We start from the raw sequence: 25,454 nt of genomic DNA, 5'->3' as shown, positions 1-25,454 counted from the left end.
TTAGCAGCCTGGAATGTGCAGATGAGGTGTCTGCTGGGCTCAGGGCTCACACACAACCGGAAGGACCCTCATCACTCAGAGGGGCTGACACATGCAAAGCCCTGCACAGCCTGTCTAAAGCATGACTGTCTGGGAACAACGTTAGGAGAAAGTGAGGTGACCTGATTGCTCCATCCACTCCGCAGAAGTCTCCCCACAGGGGGACCATAGAGAGGGGGAGAAATCTTTGTGGAATTGGCCAGTAACGAGCTGTGGTTATTTGCGTTGAGAATGGACACCATATTGCCAGTGGGAACCGCGCCCAGAATCCATATGGTGAAGTCTGTTAATGAGCTCCTGGTGCCCAGAGTGTGGCTCCTGCCTTGACTTTGCCAAGCAGGCAGTGGCAGAAGGAAGCCAACGACCTTCCTGCTGCTGTGCTAGCCTGGGCTGCTGTTTCTAGTTTCTCCCTCCCCAGCTTCCTAGTAACCCCCACTGTCTTACCTTGCCCCCATCCTAGGCAACAGTAGCTAGGACTGAAAACCGGATGCTCCCTCCCCTCCATCTCCAAAAGTGCACTGTGATACTAGGAGCTGTGTAAGAGAGTCTCAGAGGGAAAGCAGAGGTGGCAAGCGAGTGACCCGGCCTACCCCACCTACTTCCTACACCGACTCATCTGCAGTATGCTAGTGTGTTAGATGAGTTTATACACTTAGCATAGTTTTTACTAAGTGAGGCCTCACAGAAAGAAACAAAAGGCCTTACAGAGATTACTCTCAGAGAGCTCCGATTCCAAGCTGAAACTAGTGCAGATGCAAGCCTGACAAACAGGAGTGCCGGAGCTGATATCTCACCAACTTGCAGATCTGTCACCACATCATGAGATAAAACACTGTGCACTGGGCTCCAGTGACTCAGGCCTATAGTCTTAGCTACTAGAAGGCTGAGACCTGGGGGATTACAGTTCAAGCCAGCCAGGGGAGTACAGTCCTGGGGACTTCATCTCAAATTAATCAGGAAAAAGGCAGACTAGAGTCATGCCTTAAGTGGTAGAGCACCAGTGGTAAGCCAGAATGACAAGAGAGAAAGAGCTCAAGGCTCTGAGTTTAAGCCCTGCTATACTGGCAGAAAAAAGGAAACAAAACTCAACAATGTGACTGTTATCAAATCAGACGTTGTCAGTCAGGATGGTATAAGGTTAAGTATGATGACTATTCTGACTATGCATTGAAATCCAATGTCATTAATATTGCGCCTTACCCTAATGTGTGTGTGTGTGTGTGTGTGTGTGTAGTACTTTAAAATAATATCTGGTAATATTACTTAGCCACACAGTGACCAACTAGGTCACTTATATTGCCTAAAAGACCATAAATGCTATGTAAATCATCGTTATTCTGGATCAGTTAGGGAATAATGCCAGGAACAATGTCTGTACATGTTCAATTCATGCAGTTATTTTTTCCCAGATATTTCTGTCTTCAGTGTGTTGAATTAATCAATGTGGAAGCCATGGATATGAAGGGTCATATCTAGTAGAAAATATAGAGTTTTATTCCTAAACTTTTGCCACATCTTTTTTTTTTTTGCCAGTCCTGGGCCTTGGACTCAGGGCCTGAGCACTGTCCCTGGCTTCTTTTTGCTCAAGGCTAGCACTCTGCCACTTGAGCCACAGCGCCGCTTCTGGCCGTTTTCTGTATATGTGGTGCTGGGGAATCGAACCTAGGGCCTCGTATATCCGAGGCAGGCACTCTTGCCACTAGGCTATATCCCCAGCCCTTGCCACATCTTTTTTAAAGCTTCTGTTCTTGCATATATTTTATACATGTAACAAATTTATATGAATTCCAAGGTAAGCAAATAAAATGCCATCTTGTTAATAGTGAGATAATTGCTCAGAAATATTTTACCAAGGTACAGAACATGATCAAAAACATGGGTAGCCACTACTGGGAAAACTCAAGCCTTCCTGTTTCAGTCCCATCTTAAGACATTGGGAGACACTCTTGAGTTTAGGAAAAACACACAAATTTTCTTTCATCGTAGAAAGAAGAACTAATAGGAAGAAAGATTAGGCCCAGAAGGAGAAAGGGTAAAAAAATCAGCACAAGTGAAAGAATGTGGAAGTGGACTGAGTTCTTTCATTTCTGCCACTGTCCTCCCAGAGCTCCTGTTCTATGTTGAAGAGAAGGATCATATACCTCCATCCTCTAACCATAGACCAAGCACGTCTAGCCATAATAAAGCCTGAGTGTATTCCCCTTAGATTCTGAATCTTTCCTGCCCCCCTCCATTGGGAAACAAGACCCTGGGAAGGAGCCACCTTCCCTGCACCTGGAAAAGATGATGCTTCAGAAAATCCAGAGTAGCATGCAACAAATCAGAGGATACCATCAAGGCAGAAGCCAGTCTGAGCAAGCCCAGCCTTTGTTGCGCCTTCATTTAGACCACATATTTGGGTGTTGGGTAATTTTCCAGCTAGTTTTACTTCTCCCAGAATGCATGCTACTCAAATTCCATGTGACTCCTGAGAGTTCTTTGGGCACAAAATGAAAATGTGGATTGTCCAAGTTGTCCACTTCTGTTAGGGCTGAGGCCAGAGTCCTACATCAGCATTCCATCTATGACCTACTGCTGAAAGGCATTTTCTAAGGCTCCGTGGGCCTCCTTCCGTGCCAGGGCAAAGTTGGGTGATGTACGGACACTTCCAGTCCAGGTGCCTGGGACTGATACGTGGCCCACAGCACATCTCTTCCTTTCTCTTTACGTCTCATATTTCCCATCCATTTTCCCCTACAGGCTTTGAGACATTTCTGTTCCTGTGATCAAAGGAAATCCTTTAAAAATGGAGGGGGCAATGGCTTAGAGATGCTTTCTAATACGTGAGAGCCTTGGCTTTGGGACTAGACAGTGCCTTTACATCTGGATATCAGAGACTCTTAAAAAAAATCCATAAAAGCATACCCATAAACTTGCTTCTGTTTTCTGACTCACATGTTTGTCCTTCTTTCCTACAGGTGATTCTTCATCCCACCCCAAACAGTCCCAAACAGTCTGAGTGGCATAAAATGACTGTCTCCAAAAACTGCCCTGATCAAGATCTCAAAATCAAACTTGCTGTACGAATGGATAAGCCTCAGAACATGAAGCATTCTGGGTAAGTGGTCATTTGGAGCACAGGTTCATTCATTTCTCAAGACTTAAAGTAAAACAGGGGCTGGTAGTATAGCTCAGTGGCAGACACTTTCATAACATATTCAAGGCTCTGGGTTCAATCCCCAGCCCTGTAAAGATGAATAAAACAAAGTCAAAACGGATCCTCAGAGAACATCATGAAAGAAAATATAAAGGCTTCATGAAAGATCATTAAAATAGTTAACCTTGATTACTTTAAACATCCTTAGTTCTTATGATTGCTGCATTTTCCTTTTACCATCAAGACAGAATACTTTTCCTTTTTTATCTCTCAGAGACTAATCAATACAATTAAAACATTGATAGAAGTATTTAAATGCTGTGTGGAAGTTTTTGAGCTCAGTGTCTGTCAGAGGCATGTAAGGGTTATTTGCTTTTATTATAATTGACAAAGTCCTCCACCAAGTGCGAGCAGTTGCTATAGCCACCTTTGAACAATCTGCACTTTAAAATGTTTTAGAGGGCTGGGAATATGGCCTAGTGGCAAGAGTGCTTGCCTCCTACACATGAAGCTCTCAGTTCGATTCCCCAGCACCACATATATGGAAAACGGCCAGAAGGGGCTCTGTGGCTCAGGTGGCAGAGTGCTAGCCTTGAGCGGGAAGAAGCCAGGGATGGTGCTCAGGCCCTGAGTCCAAGGCCCAGGACTGGCCAAAAAAAAATGTTTTAGAATTTAGTACAGCTGTTAAATAAATGGCAAAAATGATTTTTTCAATTGAATGACCAATTAAGTAATTTCAGATAGAGCAATAAGAATTGGTAAAATATAGCTTTACTTTAGAGAACAAAACACTGATCTATACAGCAAATGTTTGTTGATGACTGCTTAGATACTGAAAAGTGACCTATTAAGATAAATTACTGAATTTCACTATCTCAGAAAATACAATTCCTACCCAGGAGTTGGGTAGTGTGTCTATGCATAGGGGAATGTCTCCACAGTCTGAGGAAACAGGTGGAGCTTCAGGTATTCTATTGGTACCATTCTGCAAAGCCTCGCCCATCATCAGAAAGGTCTGAGTTGTCTTGGGTAAATGTGTTTAGGCTAGGACTTAAAAAGGCATTGCCACTGTAAAAACTAAAGATTGACTACCTAGACCAGAGCTTTGCAGGATTCAGAAACCCATTATCAAGGCCTAGCTACAGATTAAAACGAGTTTAAGCAGAAGCCTATGAGAAGCCCAGGAGTGAATGAGCACAGGATAGGAAGCCGACCACCTAGTGGCTGAGCAGACCATAGCAGTATGCATCCAGAGTCTCTTCTTGTGGGACTCTCAAGTTCTAAGGAATGAATAACCCCAAGAAAAAGTAGATCATTGCCAGTCAGGGGACCAAAAAAGTTCAAGGAATTAAGAAACTTCAAAGCAAAGACCCCCATATGCTAGAGACCAGTTACTGAACCTCCACTCTGGCTTGGAGACTGCCTTTTTATTTATTTATTTGGCCAGTCCTGGGCCTTGAACTCAGGGCCTGCGCACTGTCCCTGGCTTCTTTTTGCCCAAGGCTAGCACTCTGCCATTTGAACCACAAGCGTGACTTCTGGCCATTTTCTATATTATGTGGTGCTGAGGAATCAAACCCAGGGCTTCATGTATACAAGACAAGCACTCTTGTCACTAGGCCATATTCCCAGCCCCGGAGACTGCCTTTTTAATTTAAACTTAAAATCATCTTATTGGGTTCCATAGTAAGAGGAAGGAATATTTTTAAAACAGAGAACAATATCATAGCCTAAGGAGTGGTAGAGAAAAAGGAACTTTTCAGAAGCAAGGCTGAGATTATAAATTGTATCCACTTTAATGTGTGAAAGAGAAATCAAAATTACTGAGAATTATTCCTTCATGGTATGTGGTAGTTCCTTCAATAAATCACTGGGCCATTTAGAATATCTTTATTGAATAGAAAATACCAGTGAGAAAAATCAAGCATTGTTTGGCCCTTAAAATATTTGTATCTGTACCCACTTGAGAATTAGCAACTCCAAGGGTCTTTTTTTACCTAAATTCTCCTTTTTTTAAACCTCTATATGGTATAAGGGTTGCCCAAAGGAGACAACCATGTGGTTCATGCCGAAAAGAGTTTATTGGGAGTTTATTGAGTTTGTTGGGAGAACCAAACCACCAGCCTGAACCAGATGTAGGTGTGCAGAGACAGAACTAATGGCAGAAAGAGATTATAGGGAAAGTTGAGGAGGAAGTGTGGCATCAGCAGAAGTAGAAGTGACCTCATAGGTTAAGGAAGTGACCTCAGAGGATGAGGAAGTGACCTCAGAGCCTTGAGGGGATCCTTTTGCTGACTCACAGTCAGGTGATTGACAGTCAGGTGATGGCTATGTGCTGTCCTTCATGAAGAAGGGGAGGAATTTCAGGAATTATATTCCTATCCACTTCTTTTTTTCATCATTGAAACAACCTTTCAGGGATCCAGAATGATCATCCTCCCACCTGTAAATGACCTTTATTCAGGAGCTCAGACCCACAACCTTAGAGTCATCTTGGACATTTTTCTTTCTTTCTTACCATCATCTTATCCATTATCAAATTGTTTTCACCCCACCTTCAAAATAAACCTAGAACTCAACCCTGCAGTCTCCAGTGGAAACTCAAAATCTCCCATGACTTTTCCCAATCACTTGTTGCTTTTGTCTTAAAAACTGACCCCTTCCTTTTTTAAAAATTCCTATATTGTGTTTCTTAAGGGCATTTTTAGGGCATTTGTTTTTCATATGAACCCAATCCTTGTACTTGATTTAAGACCCTAACCCCAGAAAAGCTCTCCTCAATTCCCATCTCATCAGAATAAAGGCAATGCCATTACTATAGCTACAAGGCTTTGCTATCTGACCTTGATCACTGTTCTGCCTGCCTCTACTTGGCCTTCCTCAAAAGCTCCAATTATACCCCAGTGCAGGCTCTTGTCATTTCTATGCAGATGCTTAGATGTCTCCTTTCTCCCATCCTCTCCACCCCCAATATCTCATCAAGGTCTGTCTGACCTTGCTGTTGACCTGTCTCTGCAGCTTAGCAGAATGTCTTAGTCTCATTCACCAATCATCTTATATCTCTCTTCCCTCCAGCTTTTTTCCTTCCACTATCCCTTCTCCTCTCCCTTTCTCCCATGCTTTTCTCAGGAGCTCTTATCATGATGTGTCATGTAATTCTTTCTTCATTAGTTTATTGTCTATCTTGTCTCTCTTGATCAAAGAACTCCAGGGCCTAACAGCTTGCAAAAGTCTCCTCATTTGTTGTATGTATGTATAGATAAATGAATGAATCCTTACTTTACAGAGAGAAAAACTGAAGCTTAACATGGAAAAAAAAAGATTTGTCCAAAGATAAATCTCTGAGGATATACAGGTTGTAACTCTCAAAAGCTCCTTTTTTCCCCTCCATTTTCTCAGCTAGACGACTGTCCTAGACTTTTTGTTGCTCAAAACCATCATAGACTTCTGCTCTCCTCCCCAGGTCTCCAAGACATGAGACTCTCAAACTAGACTGCTGGGCTAAGCCAATTCAGTGCTTCTAGAATGTCATCAAGTTTTTTGATAACATTGCCCAAATATTCTATGTCCTAACTGGATTTATATAAATTTTTAAGAAGGATTTCAAAATCTCTGGACAAAAATTTGGACTTGTTTTGCTTCTCTTTGTATTTCTGTCCATTTTTCACTCCATTTATTTTGGATACAGGAACATTTAAGATTATTATGCCTTCTCCATGAATTGACCCTTTAATCATTATGAAATTATTTTCTTTGTCCTTAACAATAGTCTTTGCCCTGAAATTTACCTTGTGTGACAGTAATGAGGCTGCTGTAGCACTTTTTAAAGCTATTAGTCTAGTTAATCCTTTTCATACTTTTATTTGTAACTTATTTGTGTATTTCTTGTCAGGTGTTGTGGTACATGCCTGTAGTTTCAGCATTTTGAAGACAGAGGCAAGAGAATCTTGAATTTGAAGCCCTCCTACATAGTGAAACCCTGTGTCTACATACATACATATGTACATACATACATATATACATAAATACATACATACTGCTTTTTTTACATACATACTGCTTTTATATAGGTAGTATTTCTATGGGGATAACTTTTTAAATTTAAACCTCCTTGCCTTTTAATTGAAATATTTAGCCTATTTACATTTAATGTGATTGCTGTTATGGTTAAGTTTAAATTGATTGCCCCGCTGTTGTTCATCTTAGCATTTATTGCCTTTTGGTCCTTTTTAATCTTTGGTTCCTTTCTTTCCTGTTTTTATCACCTCCTTTCAGATGAACTGGATTTCTGGCCATGACATTCTATCTTCTTTATTGTGTTGTTCTCTCCTGATAGTAATTTGATGGAGACTTAGGTCCAACCACTTCCTGGACAGAAGCAAATTGCCTACAGGAAGCACCGATAAGGCTTATCTTAAAGAGTTGTTGTAGGAGTTCCATTTGCTTTAATGTAAACCATTAAGAAGGTCTAATTTGTGGAAAGAGCTACAGCCATACAAGAGGTGGTATTGGTGATGATGGTGGTGGTTTTCATGGTGGGGAGGGGGATAGTGATGATCATCACTGTTGCTTAGGTTTATCCATTCCTGGTACTTTTCTGCAGTCCAGGTTTCTTCCTGCTGGGATGCTGTATGCTGAAGGCGGCACCTACTGCCTGTCTGATCTCATTGTTCTCCTTTACTACACCATGAGGGGAGAGGAATCATCCCAGGAAACTCATGGCTCTTTTCTCACTGTAACACTTCCTGCAAGAAATTCTCCAACAGGAAGAATAAATTCAAGAGATCTGTTGTACAATGCAATGACTGTGGTTACTAACGATGCGTTGCATGCTTAAAAAGCACTGAGAGTAGATTTTATGTATTCTCATCATTTTAAAATGAGGCTTGTATGCAGTAATAATCCATTAATTCAAGTTAGTCATTCTACAGGGCATCTGCATTTCAAAGCATGCTGTTGTGCATTGTATCATCAATACATACCATTTTTGTTGGTGGTGGTGGTGCTGGTGATGGGGTTTGAGTTCAGGACCTGTGTGCTCTCCATGAGCTCTTTTGCTCACCATTAGTGCTCTACCCCTATGAGCCACAGCTCCACTTCTGTTTTGTTTTGTTTTGTTTTTTTTCTGGATAATTAGAGATAAAAGTTTCATGGACTTTCCTGCCCCAGCTGGCTTTGAACCATGATCCTCAGATCTCAGCCTCCTAAGTAGCTAGGGTTACAGGTGTGAGCCACCAGCACCTGGCTAATACATACAATATTGTTAAGATAAAAGATAGAAATCATAAAGATATATATATGCATATGTGTATGCATATATATGGTGTGTGTGTGTGTGCATGTGTGCGTGTGTAAAGACTTGATGTACCAGGAACCTAAGAAAAGCAAAGACAACAGCTCCTCCCTCAGGGCTGGTCTCACTCTCTACCTAGAGTATGGCAGCACCAGCAACTGCTGGCCTCAGGGTCCCAGAAGAAATGTTGACCAATCTCTGCACTCTGTGTTCCCTCATTCAGCCTTCACCCTATGAGGTACCCAGGAGCAATCAATTCTGAAAAGTCTCCTTTTCTTCTACTTGATAGCCATACTTAGGCAACCCAAAAGAAAACATAGAATTTAATTTTTTTGTCACTGAGTTCTGATGGCTCATTCCTGTCTTTAGAGATTTGGGAGGCTGAGATCAGATCCAAAGGATCACAGTTTGAGACTGGGCATGTATATATAAGACTCTCCACCCCAATCAATATCCGAGTGAGGTGGTCCATGCCTATCATCGTAGCAGTGTGGGAGGCTGAGATTGGCAGGATTATGGTTTCTGGCCAGCCTGTGCAGAAAAACTCAGAAGACTCTATCTTAGGAGAAAGAAGGTGGGTGGGGTGACATGTACCTGTCATCCCACTTACACCAGAAAGACTAAAATACATCATGGTCTGGGCACATGCCTAGGCAGGATGCAAGAATGTATTTCAAAAATAACCACTAAAAAAGGAAGTCTGAAGGTATGGCTCATCAGTAAAATGCCTGTGTTAATTCTATACACTTTCCACCAGGACTACTATTTCTGCTACTATTAAGAGAGATTGTCCTAAATACCTGGAGGATACAGACCTGGGAGGATCATGGTTCTAGGGCAGCCCAAGCATAAAATTCATGAGAATGCATCTCAAGCAATATCTGGGTGCAGTAGCATCCCTGCTACTGGGGAAGCTAATGACCTGGGTGTGGCATTATACACCTATCACCACCGGAGACACAGGGAAGCACAAATAAGAGGATTGTAGCTCAGGCTTTCCCTGGCATAAAAGTGAAAATCTACCTTAAGTATAGCTGGTGCACAAAAAGGGACTGGAGGCGCGGCTCCAATGTAGAGCAACTTCCTTACAAGCATAAGGCTTGGAATTGAATCCCCTGTGCATTTTCCAAAAGGAATAACGAGGAGCCTGACAACAGTGATGCCTGATACTTATCAAACCTCCCCTATGTGCCAGTTACCTGGGTTCCGCAGTGGAGGCCATTTTTTAAATGCTTTAATATTTTATCTTTTATTGTTACTATAAAAGTGATATACAGAGCAGTTGCAGTGTACAGTTACATAAGTCAGATAATGAATGCATTCGTTTTTAGACAGTGTTACTCCTTCTCGCCCTTTCTCTCAGTAGACAGCACTTTTCAATGTCTTTACAACCTTATGAGGTTAAAAAAAACAAACATGTGGGGCTGGGAATATGGCCTAGTGGCAAGAGTGCTTGCCTCATGTACATGAAGCCCTGGGTTCGATTCCCCAGCACCACATATATGGAAAACGGCCAGAAGGGGCACTGTGGCTCAGGTGGCAGAGTGCGGGAAGAAGCCAGTGCTCAGGCCCTGAGTCCAAGGCCCAGGACTGACTAAAAAAAAAAACAACATGTTATTCCCATTGTATAGCAATAATCCTCGCTGCTTGGAGGGCAGCTGATGGGGGACCTGAGGCACAAGGCTGCTAAGCCAAAGAAGAGCTTGTGGCAGGCGCAGAAAGGTCCACTGAATGTTTCCCTGGCTTAGGCTGAGATGTGATGTGATGAGCGGGACACGCTGCTACTTAGTGCCGGCAATGCTGGTGTGCTTATGGTCAGTACATGGCCAGACTGAAGACAGCATCCCTGATGCGTGCACAGATAGGTCATGCTGTCGCAAGGGATCCCAGAAGCAGAGCCACCCTTGTGTCTGCAGTCTCAGATCACAAATCTGCTCCAGGTTATTGTTATATTTTTCTCTGATCCTTTTCCTGCCCCCCCCACCACTTTCCTTTCAGATGCTTCTAAGAAGAAAATCCTCCTCTCTGTTCAAATAGAAGAGAAATTCATTTTTAAAATTTGTCTGAAGTTAAATTTATGTTTAACACATGCATAAAGCACTAACAATGTACATTTTTATGGGGTACCATGTGATGTTTCCATGTATGTATGCACTGGATTTTTTTTTCCTTTTTATGGTGGGAGGGGTTTGGTTTTGGGGGGCGGTGTGCATGTGTGTGTGTGCACGTGTGTGTGTGTGTGTGTACTTGAGCTTGAACTCAGGGCTTGGACACTATTCCTTAGCTTTTTAACTCAAGGCTTTCACTTTATCATCTGAGCCACACACAGCTCTATTTCTGGCTCTTTGGTGGTTAATTGGAAATAAGAGTCTCAGATTTTCTTGCCCTGGTTGGCTTCAAACCAAGATCCTTAGATCTCAGCCTAACTTACTGAGTAGCCAGGATTCAGAGCACGAGTCACTGGTACCCAGCTATATTGTATCATGTTTACATCAGGGTGATGATAACTACAGAATTTATCATTTCTTTACGGTAAACACATTCAAATTCTTTCCTCTAACTTTTTGAAGTGACTGTTTTATATAGTGACCCTAGTTTGTAAGAGCACACTGGAGCTTCCTTCTCCTGATTAGTTTAGGCCCCTCTACACAGTCACACACCCAATATTATTATTTCAATAAAGAAACTTTTACTGGATCTTGAATGGAGAAGGAAGATCATGATGGAGAGGCTGCATCAGAATGAAACAGCTCTCCTTTTAAATGTTGGTCAAAGCTCTTAGCAGTTATAGAAAGTAGCTTGAACTTCCTATTCACCTCTAAAATGAGGATATGCTATTACTTTTATCATTATTATTATGTCTTAGTAAGACATTACTATTATTATGAGGGCATTATGAGCCCCATTGTACATATAGAAAAGAAAACTAAGACAGAGATTAAGCATTTACCAAAGCTTACACTTGTCCCCAGGTTCAAGCTCTTAATATCTCTCAGTAAGTATAATGGATTCATATTATGTACCTCGATACAGGAAAAGGTAACAATTCAACATTAATTTCATTCTATGCTTTCTGTGAACTCCTTTTTCTACGTTTGTTCTTAAGCAGATGAAACAGAACTAGAAGAGAAAGACTTGATGCTTAATGATTATATATCAAAATCCTTCCTCTCCTGAGCCACCCTTACATGTCTATTTCTGTCTTGATGCTTAAGAACACATAGCTGTTCCCATTGGCCTGAGGAACCCCACAGTCCATATACACTTTCTAGACTGTTTCTAATGCCCACTGCCTCGGCTGTGTGTCAGCCTCTGTCAGCTTTTGATCCCACAACCACCAGCAGCAGCCCTTCCTTGATATACTTCCTATCTTACCTCTTTCCTCATGCTGTGTTCTCCACCCAGCAGACAGTGTGAGCATCATAAGTAGAAATATAATTGCATCCCTCTCTCAATCTTTCAGTGGCTCTCTCTCCCTCCTTCCCTCTCTCTCTCACACACACACACACACACACACACAACACAACACACTTTTGTTCTTCCATCCTTTCATTGAATAGGTCTTTTTACTAACCTTTCAGATAATCTGTCTAGGTGCTGTATAATGATACCTGCTCTTCCCAATCCTCCACTGCAGATCCCCTAAGTCTTTGCTGTGTTCCTGAGTTCGTGAGCCTCCTGACCTTTCTGTTTGTTGTGAAGTATGGTAACAGTGCACTCAACTATTAACACAGCTCTGATCTATCTCTTCATCAGGTATTTGTGGGCCATCGGTAAGAACGTCTGGAAGAGATGGAAGAAGAGGTTTTTTGTGTTGGTCCAGGTAACTCTTCAACTCTATATCACTCTTAAGAGCCAGTAGCATTAACAATGGGGTTTGGATGAATGGACACTTTTTTGTTGTTGTTGGTTGAGAGACTTGAACTCGGGGCCTGGGCACTGTCCCTGAGCTCTTTTGTTGAAGGCTAACACTCATCACTTTGAGCCACTTCCAGTGTTTGAGTGGATAATTGGTACTTTTCTGCCCAGTCTGGCTTTGAGCTGCAGTCCTTAGATCTCAGCCTCCCAAGTAGCTAGTATTACAGGCATGAGCCACCAGCACCCAGCAAATAGACACTTCTTACTTGATACAGTCTACAAGCTCAATGAATGTACCTCAATTATATATGTATGTGTATGCATACATGTATGTACATACATATATACATTCATGCATACATACATACATATGTACATGTATTATATCCATGAGATCACCCAGAGGACTCCCTCTTGCTCTTTTTTCTATTTCGATGTCAATTTAACATTTGAACACTACTAGTATATACTTGTTTTGTTTTAACAATCCAATCAAAAGTAATTTGTTCTTTGGTAGCTTGTAAAAACAAAATCAACACAGAGTTGTCTTTTTAAAATATAATTTCATTGTTATTATTCAGGTGTTGTAGAAAGGGCTTCTCATTTCATAATTTTTTTTTAATTCTAACATTATATTAGTGTGTAAGTTAGAGAAAAAAACATACCTCACCCTTGCCCAGGCCCCTGCCAGAGATCGAGAGCTCCAGGAGGGAGCAAGCTAGTGCCTGATTTGAGTAGCAGGGTCATTAACATTATATTAATTCACTATTACCAAAAGCACTTGGAATGAGAAACATTCAGATTTAGTTTGGTGGAGGGTTTTGTTTCGCATCTATTTTTATTGCTTCACTCATCTGACTTTTAATTATGTGTAGGGAACATGTCACTCTTCAAAAATCTCAAGCAACTTTACAGATAGGGGTTTGTGTATTTTTAAACAAAGCTAACCCAACTCTTCCTATTGTTCTATAGCATCTTTATTCATGCAACTTCTTGCACACAGTTTTGCACATTTCCACATTTGATGAACTTTAGGACTTCCTAAGTTTGAGCTGTTATTAATAATGCTAAAAAGAACAGCATCTGCCATAGACATTAGTGATGCTTTATAATATATTCCAACTACATTATTAATATATAAATATATCTCTTGGATTGTTGTTTTGGGGGGTTTTGTTTTTGCTAGTACAAAGGATGGACACTCTTCCTTAGATTTTTTTGCTCAAGGCTGGTGCCTTACCATTTGAGTCACAGTTCAGCTTCTGACTTTCTGGGAGTTAATTGGAGATAAGAGTTTCATGGACTTTTCTACTCAGGCTGACTTCAAACCAGGATCCTCAGATTTCAGCCTCTTCAGTAGCTAGGATGATAGGTCTATGTGCTAGTGCTTGGCAGTTTGAAGGTTTTTTTTCCAGAAATAGTAATACTCATCCTTGAAAGGTCTCCTTTCTTTGAAAACAATTATTTGTTTGTTATTGCTGCTGCTGCTGTTTGGTTGGTTTTCACATCAGTATTTTTTCAGTTTACAGAGGATTTCTTCTTGTCTCTTACTAATATTTAGGCTCCAGAAGAGCATTTATACCATAAATCAAGTTGTAGAATTTTGATTTATGCTGTATTCTGAAAGATGTCACAAAGCAAGCCAACATGTAATTGAGTGATGAGCGATGCTTATTGGGTTACTTGACTAGTATTTAGAACATCACCAACTCTGAAGACTCACTATAAAGCAGCTCCTTCTCAGACCTAAATGACCTTGAAAAGACACTTAACACTTATCTACTCTCATAATTCATCTCCCACACTCCCCACATACCCAATCTATGTTTTTCTTTATCACAGAGCTACTGAGATTTCCCTCTAGTGCTACTCCTTGGGAGAGCCAAATGATGGGTGGTAAAGGAACTTCTTGCTAACTAGCACATCCCTCAAACAGGCATTGAACCAGAATAGCAATTTCTATGTTCAAGGATGAGGGTTGAAATTACAGAAGTGACCAGAACATGCTCTATCTGCCAATTGTGAAGGAAATAAAGAGTTGGAGGAGGTGGGAAGGAGGCCTCTGTCTCTGAATGTTTCTTGCATGTTACTGCACCCTGAGATAACTGGTGCTTAGTGCATCCTAATGTACTATGAGATCATCTTCTCCAAGCATATTGGATACTGGCTAATAGGCAGATCCCATGGTGCCTTTAAGAAGACTCTGACATAGGGGGGGTCTAAGTTGGAGTCCAGCCATCTATATTTTTGACAGAGCACCCCAGAAGGTCCTGCTGCAGGTGGTCTAAACACCCTTGAAAACTCACTGCAATGAAGGTCCCTGCCCTGCTTAAAAGAAGACAGCTCATTCTTTCCACACTTTCCCAGTGTTTATGTTGTGCATGGAACTGGGTGTCTCAGCAGATGATTCCATGCAAATCGTAGGTCATAGTCTCTCCAGCTGTGGTCTTAGCAGTTCCAGTATATTTCCGTGTAGACTTTGCTACAGATCTGAACCCAGAAATCAAAAGGAAAGGAAGCCTTAGCACTCTGATCTACGAAATTGCAGGGGACTGATTCTAAATCTGGGAGAACCAAACATACTGATTTCTATTGTTAGTGACTGGACATCAGGAGCTCCTTGATGACAATGACAATGCAAGTCCTCAGATCCCACAGTGAGAGTCAGAACTCCCCACCCTAAATGGAGAAGGGGAGAAACAAAAGCCAGCCAGCCTGTCACCATTTTAGGACACAAAGTCTCCCCTCTACTGTTTTTTTCTTAATTTTTCTTCCATGCTCAACAATTTTCTTGTTATAAAATCAAATGTTAATTGATCTTCAAAGTACTACTGGAACATTTATCCTCATTTTAGCACTGTCAATTTACATTTCTAGTTTCTTCTAATAATGGCAATTGTGATTTCTACTTATAGGTCCCTTGAAGTTTACCAGTTGTCCATAAAGCTGTTCTTCTCAAGGTTTCTCTACTATATACAGAAAGGGACAGTCCTTTTCCCAATCACTCATTAGTGGAAATGAGGCCCAAAGTAGTTAAGTGGCCTGCTCAGAAGCAATGGATGGAGTCAGCCAAATGTGAAATCTAACACAGGTCTTCTGTACTTCTATAATGCTAAACACTTAACAGAGTCTGGTGCCCAGAGACAGTATACATGTAGAGTACTTTAGATCACATTTACTTTGAGAGATAAATAATTCATTTACTGTTGATTGCACAAAACAATGTGGTCCCTAATTCATATCCTGTTTCTGATTTGCTACAGTCAAACAATCTTTACTTCAGGTTTTAGACATGATATGAAATCTAGATGAGATAGGGTATGGTTGGAATGCTCTGGGATATGGCAGTGTTTAATATTAGATTGAGAGTATCATTTTAAGATAAGTTAACCATAGAAGGGAATTGAAAGACATGCAAGTAGTTGAATGATTCCTATGTGTGAATGAATGCTTGATTTCCCCACTCAAATCCACAATTGCTATAAAGGACAGTTAGCTTGAATTCTGGTGGTATGTGACTAAAACCAACCCAAACTACTTTTATGGCTTTTTATTGTTGTTGTTGTTGTTTATTTTCCATGCTGGATCAGATATCCAGGATCTAGAGCAGGCAAGGTATTCTGAGCTTTACCCTCAGCCTTCTGCCCTGAAATTTCCATTCAGTTGATCTGATATACAGAATCTACATATTTGGGGCTAAGGGAAATGGCTCAAGTAAGCACAAGGCCCTGAGTTCAAAATTCAATACCACCAAAAAAATGTCATCTTGTAACTTAAATAATACTACTCTAATACAAGTGGCAGCTTAAAATCCACTTATTGAGAAACCTCTTTCTACTTTAAAGAAGATAAGTGAGCCAACGGATTTCTTTTTTTGTTGTTGTTGTTAAATTTTTATTGTCAAACTGAGGTACAGACAGATTACACTTTCATACATTAGGCATTGGATATATTTCTGGTACTGTTTGTTACCTCCTCCCTCATTCCCCCCTCCCCCCTCCCCCTTTCACTCCCCCCCCCGCCAAGAGTTGTTCAGTTCATTTATACCAAACAGTTTTGCAAGTATTGCTTTTGTAGTCGTTTGTCTTTTTTTACCCTGTGTCTCTCTATTTTGGTATTCCCTTTCTATTTCCTAGTTCTAATACCAGTATACACAGTTTTCAATGTACTCAGATAAGATACATAGATAGTGCAGGTACAACCATAGGAAGGGGATACAAGAGGATCATCAATAATAGAAGCTATGGTTTCACAACAATGGATTTCTTGTATATTAGAGGTCCAGACACTTTTCAAACAAGAAATTAGTGACTTCCCTCAGAAGTCCCAACAGCCCAGCCATGGTTCCAAGATGAGATAGATACAACTAAAAATCCCAGTGATGTCAAATGTGCAGTCTTTTAAGTCCGCCATCAAAATAGAACTTAGGGCTAGGGTATGGCTCCAGTACACAGCACAGGCACGAGACTTTAGGTTCTATCCCCAGCACCACCAAAGCAGTAATATACAGAAAATATGTACAGTTTAATGCGATTTCTACCATGACAGAAAAAAAAATAGCTTTCACCTAGTAAAAGCCTGCGGAAGCTTCAAATCTTTGCTATCCCTTCACCCTTCCAGCACATTGGCATATACTCCTAAGGAACCAGTTCCCATTTATTTACCAATGCAAACCACCACCCTTTGTGGCTCCTGACTTCATTGCTATAACCAGAAGAGGGCAGCAGCAGACAGCACTATAAGAAGCAAGCCACTAAAGCCAGAAAGAAAGCAAAAAGCCCTAACAGTGCAGTCATAGTAAATGACTGTTGTGATCATTTTCTGATCTCGAGTGAGTAGCAGCACCTCTCTGTTGGGCTAATCCCACTAACACACTATTTTATCTCTCTGTTGCTAGTTGAAATATCTGGTATAAGTCACCACAGAAGTATTGTAGTGTCTACACTCACCATGATTGGACAGTTGCAGGGGTCATAGGAAAAATCTGTTGTCCTAGAGAACCAGTCATAAGCCAGGTTCTAGGCTTGGAGAGATATGTAAATTTTGGATCAGATTAGGCATGCTTACCTCTGTAGAACAAATCAAATTGAGTTAATGAGTGCCCATTGTGTGAGGTTTTGCTCGTGGAGGTGTGATTAGAACCAAGATTAATGCCCAAGGCCTCCTATAAAAACATCGGTGATCTAGAAGCCAAATACACCCAAGTGAGCTATACACTAATAGAATATTAGTGAGCGTGTACTATGAAAGTAGGAAATTTGAAGGGAGGGCTTGAGCTGGGAGGCATAGAGAAGACGATTAAAGGACTGATATCAATCAAGATGTTCAATAATAATGCCTTTGTACAACTACTTAAAGATAAGAAAATATAATTAAAAAATAAAGAACTTCCATGCCTAATATAATGAAACTGACTATATTCATGCATCTGCTGGGTGTTTTCTCTCTGAGTATCCTACACTATGTGTAAAGCTCAATAATGGCCCAGTAAGATGCAGGTCAAATATAGAGGGCAAGTAAGAGCTCACTAGAGCCAGGGTGGAACCTCAGCCTGCTCAGCCCCTGCTTCCCCTCAGCCTTCCCCTTTTAAGAGAAGGGGATGATACTGGCCATTCAGTTTCTTACAGAGAATTCATTCATGTTCTCATACGAAACTCTTTGTGTGTGTGTGTGTGTGTGTGTGTGTGTGTGTGTGTGCATGTGTGAACACACATGCATGCATATACGTATGCATCAGTCCTGGTGCTTGAAGTCAGAGCACTGTCTCTGAGCTTTTTCCTCAATGCTAGGGCTCCACCACGTGAGCCACAGCTTCACTTCCAGCTTTCTGGGTACTTCATTGGAGATGAGGGTCTCTGGAGCTTTCATGCATGGCTGGCTTTGAGCCTTGATCCTCAGATCTCAGCCTCCGGAGTAGCTAGGATCACAGGTATGAGCCTCCAGCACCCAGCTGAAACTCCTGTTATGTTTCTCTTTCGGTGCTTGTAATGTACTAGGAGACAGATTAGATGCTCACAGATTCTGAAAGTCATAAGCAATGTAACCAAGCCCAAGTAGGGTGGTAACATTTCCACCAGCAACCAACAGATGGCAGCAACAGACAAAGCAAGCCGCAGGAGCATTCTCCCTTTAACACCTTTCTCCTCTGGAGTCTTCAGGACTCGGACAGCTCAGAAAATGCTGTTGGGACTTCAGAGGACCCATTTCTTACTATCATTAACACAGATACAGACACACACACACACACACACACACACACACACACACACACACACACACACAAAATCTTCCCATAGAGGCAGGCAACTAAAATGATACCAGCTGGGATCAAAGCTTGCTTAGAAGATGTCTCTTCTAATAAAAAAGGGAACTAAGGAGTGAGGGACATGGCAGCCCTTTGCCAAGACGTTTGACATCCGTGGATGGTAAATATGCCCGAGAGCCGGGCCTGAAGCATAGGGACAGCTCGCTTTCCCATGGGCTCCTTGCAGACAGGCCAGATGTAGCAATGCAAAGTATCTGCGCAGGGTGGGCATGCACCGTGACGACAGGGTCCTGAAGGCGGGCCTGCAGCCTGGAGCGCCACCCTGTACTGGCATGGATCCTGCATGTCAGAGGGGTGAGGGCTGCCACTTTGGGTCCCTGTGACAATGGCCATGCTATTGGGGGCTAGAGATTGCTCCATTGTGACTGGCACCTCGCGATTGAGCATTCATTGCTTGTGACAGCGTGTCATTCCTGCACTTGTCTGAGATGAAGGGAAGACTTCAACCCAGAGCACTCCTCGGTGAGGGCTGAGGAGCAGCCACAAGATGTGTGGCATGATGCTGAAGAGAGGCTGACGACAAATAAAATGATTTTTCACAAGGTATAAAGAAATGAACATCTGCTCTCCAAATTCTCACCAAAAGGTCTGTGTTGTATCAACTAGCATGGCAGCTGCGGCCATGGTTATACTCATAGCTGGGAGACCTTATCAACTTGGTGCTGTTCATCCAGATTTGCCTCACCAGAAAAGAGACAATCGTGTGCATCTTCTCCCAGTCATAGTAACGCAAGGAGCCAGGTGCAGTGGTACATCCCTGTAATCTCAACAACTCTGGAGGCTGAGAAGGGTCTTAATTTCAAGGTCAGACCGGGCTACAGAGCAGGACCCTGCCAAAAAAAAATGGAAGAAAGGGGCCAGGTACTTGTAATCCTAACTGCTCAGAATGCTGGAGATCTGAGGATCAAAGCTAGACCAGGCAGGAAAGTCTGTGAGACTCGTATCTCCAATTAACAACCAAAAAGCTGGAAGTGGAGCTGTGGCTCAAGAGGTAGAGTGCTAGCCTTGAGCACAAAAGCTCAGGGACAGTGCTTAGGCCCCAAGTTTAAGCCCCAGGAGTGGCACCAAAAAAAAGAGAAGGGAGAAAGGGAATGAGGAAGGGAAAAAAGAAGGGAAGAAAAAGGAAGGAAGAAAGCTAAAAAGGCAGGCAGTAATGACAGTAGCTGGCCTTTATCAAACACTTAAGGGCCAGGCACAAATTCTAAATGTGTGTTATGTGTTATCTCATTCTTCCCTTATGATAAGGCATCAAAATAAGTTATATCCCATCTGTGGCTATGGTAGACCAAGGATCAGAAAGGTTAAGTAATTTGCACCAAGTTACAAAGCCAGGACATGGCAAAACTTAGTTTAGCTAACCACTAAGTCTAGGAGCTGCTGAGAGAGAACTTGGCTAAACAGAGATGGTGTCTCAGGAAAATGAGCTCTAGAGGAACCGCCTCATAATCTTCTTTTCTTCCCCACAGGTCAGTCAGTACACATTTGCTATGTGCAGTTACCGTGAGAAGAAAGCGGAGCCTCAGGAACTCCTGCAACTGGACGGCTACACTGTGGACTACACGGACCCCCAGCCAGGTACCCTCCCTGCCTTGGGCCATGGACCTCCAAAGCTCTCATCTCTAGTAAATCAGTGCTCAACTAACATTTTGCTGGGCACCCTCTGCCTACTAGACACAAGCCAGCTCACTGCAGTCTCCTAAGTGACCACAGCAGCCACATTTCTGATCATAGGGAATTTCCATCCTGATTGATTAAGTGCCATCCTGGCCTGGGGCTTTGGTCTTACACAGGAGAATTCTTGGTTGAAAACTAAAAAGAAACATACACAATTCTGTGTGTGTGTGTGTGTGTGTGTGTGTGTGTGTGTGTGTGTGTGTGTGTGTATGCTGGTACTGGGACTTGAATTCTTAAGGCCCCATGCTTTTACTTGGCTATTTCACTCAAGGCCACACCTCCACTTACAGGATTTTGCTAGTTAATTGGAGGTACGAGTCTGTTGGATGTCTAGCCCAGCTGGCTTCAAAACTGAGTCCTCAGCTCTTAACCTTCTGAGGAGCTATGATTACAGGCATGAACTACCAGCACACAGCTGCAATTTTCTTTTAAATACCTATAATCATGAATGACATATCAAGCATAGAATGCTCACAGATATTCCTGAAAAAGAAGACAGACGTGTGCACTAAGGACTGCATTATATGTTTGATGAGTCTGTGTGTGCACATGTGCATGTGCTGATATGTGGGGGTGGGGTTCACCAATGATGTATAAACTTACGTGTGCACACACACACACACACACACACACACACACACACACGTCCTGGGGCTTGAACTCAGGGGCCTGGGCACTATCCCTGAGCTTTTGTGCTCAAGGCTAGTGCTCTACCACTTTGAGCCACAGTGCCATCTATGGCTTTTTGATAGTTGATAGGAGATAAGAGTCTCACGGACTTTCTTGCCCAGGCTGGCTTTGAACCACGATCCTCAGATCTCAGCTTCCTGAATAGCTAGGATTACAGGCATGAGCCACCAACACCCAGCCAAATATTAAGCCTTGATGACCAAGGAACATGGCTATATACATCCATAAGCTCTGGCTAGCATTCACGTTAGCCAGTGGAACTTGATAAGAAAATCCACACTAGGTGTGGGGATTTTTTTCCTCCCAAGAAAACACCCATCTTCATGCATAGACATCGAAGCTCCCAAACTTAATATAACTAAGAAAACCATGTAACTGATAGAATTTCTTTTAAGTTCTATATTGCACAAGTTCTACATCCTGCCCCCTCACACTTCTCCCCCTACCCATTTTATCTTTTTTTCCCCCAGAAAAAAAAATGAATAGAAATCAGCCTCAAAGAACCTTCATCCTGGGGAGGGGTGCGAAATCATTTCAGCATATTAATGAACAACAAGCACCAACAGCCCTCTCTCAGAGAAGTTTATTTTTATGCCAAATCTGTACAAGGGAAGCATTTCCAACCATACTGCATTATTTGGCCCAAAACCTTTTTTTCTACTCCCATATTGCTCTTCCACATGCAACAAAATACACAGAAAAGAAAAACATAGTTTGAGAGGAGATGGAGTGTTAACCTGAAAAGGTGTGGTAGGAAGGTCTTGGCCAAGTCCACTGAAGGAAATAATGCCACTAAGATCCCATGTGTGAGGGACTTGGACCCACTCAACCTCTTCTGACTTTCCTTTACGTATAATACCCTGCCACAACACAACACAGAGCTGACCATATAAGGTGTGAATTAAAAACTCTGCCTGGAAATCTTTTACAATGCAATGAACCTAGAGTTTGAATGAGTAGTTTCATGCACTGTCTTGTTCAAAAGAACTGGGGTCTGTATTAAGAAACCTCTTAACAGGACATTCTGTGATTGTCTGGGTGTTCTTGAATTATTGGGTTTGTTCGGAAAATCAGATTCAGTGTTTCCTAATTAATACCTATGGCTTAGAAGAAGGGGTTGCTAAAGGGCCAATGTGGAAAGGAAAATCTATATTCCTTTTCCCTGACCTGGTTGAATTAAGTCCTCACCTCAATCCTACAGAGTGAACAGGACCCAGAAGATCATCCTGTTTGTAAAGAAGATACCAATTTCTAGAGATCAAAGGTTGCTTGTTGGCAGAGCTGGACTTGGAAGTCTAACCCATGTCTAACTCTTTATTTAGTACTTGCTATATAAGTTGTTGTAGTGAAGCTATAATTGGTGTTTGTCAACTATAAACAATTCTCTTGCTGTGGTTGGAGAGTAGAAGGGAGAATGCTCTTCTATCCCTGTGCACAAGGAAGAGCTGTGCATTGATATTTCAAAGCTCCTACCTTAAAAAATCTTATGAGATATAATTTATACATTCATTTATAGTAAATGGAAATGAGAAGTAAATTGATTATATTCTTGAGGTTGACAAGCAGTCACTCTTCTCTGTCTTCTTTATGCTAAGCCCTATTTGTTTTTCAAGAGATTTTTTTTAAATCAAAAATAAAGATTTAGGGGGCTGGGGATATAGCCTAGTGGCAAGAGTGCCTGCCTTGGACACACGAGGCCCTAGGTTCGATTCCCCAGCACCACATATACAGAAAACGGCCAGAAGCGGCGCTGTGGCTCAAGTGGCAGAGTGCTAGCCTTGAGCGGGAAGAAGCCAGGGACAGTGCTCAGGCCCTGAGTCCAAGGCCCAGGACGGCCAAAAAAAAAATAATAATAATAATAAAATAAAGATTTAGGGCTGGGAATATGGCCTACTGGCAAGGGTGCTTGCCTTGCATACATGAAGCCCTGAGTTCGATTCCCCAGCACCACATATATAGAAAACGGCCAGAAGTGGCGCTGTGGCTCACGTGGCAGAGTGCTAGCCTTGAGCAAAAAGAAGCCATGGACAGTGCTCAGGCCCTGAGTCCAAGCCCAGGACTGGCAAAAAAAAATAAAAATAAAAAAAATAAAGATTTAAATATTCCCAGTTCTCATAAAGAAATTCTAGCTCAAAACGTTACAGGCTCGTGTCTATTATCCTAGCTACTCAAGAGGCTGAGATTGGGAGGATCCTGGCTTGAGGGAAGCCTAGACCAAAAAAAAAAGTTAATGAGACCTTATCATCTCAATCAAAAGCTAGGTGTGGCTGTGTGTACCTATTGTCTCAGCCGTGGCAAGAATCATAAAATAGAATCATCCAGGTTGAGTAAAAAAGGGCACTCTACCTCAAAAGTAAACAGAGTAAAAGGACTGGAGGCATGGCTCAAGTGGTAGAACATCTGTCTAATAAGAAATTCCAGAGTTCAAACCCTAGTGTTGCCAAAAAAAAGATAGATAGATATAGATATAGATATAGATATCTTTAGCTCTCTCTCTCTCTACACATGTCTCAGAGACATGTGTGTCTCTGTATGCACGTGTATGCATATATAGTTATATACATATATATGTACATATTTGATACTGTACATGGAACCCAAGGCCTTGTCCATGCTGGACGAGCACTCTACCACTGAGCTAGGGCCCTGGCCTTTTCATCTGAATTTCTTTTTTTTTTTCATCTGAATTTCTTAATGCATGCCTATTAAAAAATGGGTGTTCCTAAGCTCCACTTCTGAACTAGGGACAAGAAAGCGAAAGAGAAAGCATTGGAGAGGATTCTTTTGCCAGCTTTTTCCTATATGATCTATTCCTCAGGAATAGTGTGCATTTTAGCCAATTCACCCAGAGATTCCAGGAGTCTCCTTAAGTGCTCCTGGAAGGTGAGTGTGCAAATCCATCATCTTCCCTCTTGCTCTTGGCTTCCTCCATGTTGTTAATGGAACCAACTGGCAGAAGCTCTCATAGGCTTGGTGTTCACGTAACCTGTTCTGTGTGCCGGGGAAGGATACGAATGCATGTCGCCATCTAGGACCAGCCTGAGAGCCAGATGGTCACCCAGACACAAAATTTTATGCTAAATAAAGTCTTATCTGTTGAAGGTCCTTGAAATGTTAGTTTGGGGAATTGATAATTATATGTTTTACTAATGTTTTAAAGCTAACATTGAAAATGTTCCCCTTTACCTTCCCATGGGTGTAGTTATGCATCGTCACTCAGTTCCTGAGCAGTTCAGCCGCCAATAAAAGGAGGCACCTCCAAAATTCCATGGCATGGTGTCTTGAGCTACTAAATCTCTCTGAGTCCATGTGCATGGCTGGCCCTCTTATAGTGTATAAGCAGACTGTGATGCTCATGCAAACCAGATTAATATGGTCAGAACAACGGAGAAGTCTTCATGTCACCAGAAATTTTTTGCCAATGCCAATGTCAGACAGGTTACTGACTGCCCTTCAGTGGACTGTGAAGATGTTGACCACTCACTCATTCATCCAATGAATGAGTCAGATGTGCTCCCTTGTGATTGTGGAAATACTCAGTACAGATACAAATCTTTCATTGTGGCTGGGGAAGACCAACTATCCAACAGTACATGCTCCAGGAATAGGTTGATGGATACAATATAGCTCAGGCCTAACCCCAAAGAGGTGCTTCCACCCTAGTCTGTAGCCTATTCATTCATCAAATATTTGTTGATCACCCACCATGTGTCATGCACAATTCTAGGCACTAAGTTTATGCCTGTGGATAAGATGGAAATTCATTGTCCTTATGATGTAAAGTTATAGGTAGAGAGTGATAAGATCAACAGAGGAAAGTTAAGCAAGGTCAGAAAGGTCAATAACAAGGAAATACAAGTCATAAAAGTCCCCAGTGGACATGATGGAGGTGAGGATATGAATCAGATACCTTAGGAAAAGGACACTGTCCCTATAGTGCAGAGAATAGCAAGGATAAGGTCTGCCAGGAGAACACAGCTGGGATACTCATGGAGTAGTAGGAAGCCAGTGAGGCTACAGTGAGTGGGTACATATGGGCACAAAATGGTGAGAGGCAGGAGGAGGAGGAAGAGGAGGACACTACTGGTGAACAAGCATCCTCACAAAACGTGGATGCAGGCCTTGGAGGAGCTAGCCTTTTCATCTGAATGGAGCCACTGTGAGCCAAGGAATGGGATGACCTGACTCTTATACTAAACCAAGGAGTCTAAAAATTGACTAGAGACAGTGGAGCTGGAGGTAGACAGGTCATATGGGAGGCTACTAAAATAACCCACATCAGGGGTGTTCACAGAGAGCTCCTAGTGGCACTGGAGGTGGGGACAGATAGAACTGTCAGAATTTCAATAGCGTTTGGAGAAACAGAATTGAAAATGAGGCATAAGTTGTGGAATTCAGCATGAAAAGAGATACTTGCAGCATGACTGAGCTGGAGAAAG

The 25,454-nt window shown here is 42.1% G+C and overlaps 1 protein-coding gene across 3 annotated transcripts in view; it reads left to right on the top strand.

Annotated features, from left to right (window-relative positions):
- Positions 1 to 25,454, top strand: part of Cadps (calcium dependent secretion activator) — a 429,166-nt gene that overhangs the window by 253,855 nt on the left and 149,857 nt on the right. For all 3 annotated transcript variants that reach the window (XM_048356072.1, XM_048356074.1, XM_048356073.1), the window contains exons 8-10: positions 2,997 to 3,136; positions 12,225 to 12,291; positions 20,118 to 20,226. In XM_048356072.1, the coding sequence (XP_048212029.1) occupies positions 2,997 to 3,136; positions 12,225 to 12,291; positions 20,118 to 20,226 (316 nt within the window). The remainder of the gene's footprint in view (positions 1 to 2,996; positions 3,137 to 12,224; positions 12,292 to 20,117; positions 20,227 to 25,454) is intronic.

This window comes from Perognathus longimembris, chromosome 10 (genome assembly GCF_023159225.1).
Source record: "Perognathus longimembris pacificus isolate PPM17 chromosome 10, ASM2315922v1, whole genome shotgun sequence".
Lineage (NCBI taxonomy): Eukaryota > Metazoa > Chordata > Mammalia > Rodentia > Heteromyidae > Perognathus > Perognathus longimembris.
The sequence above is the reverse complement of the archived record's forward strand: the minus strand, read 5'-3'. Positions and strand labels throughout refer to the sequence as shown.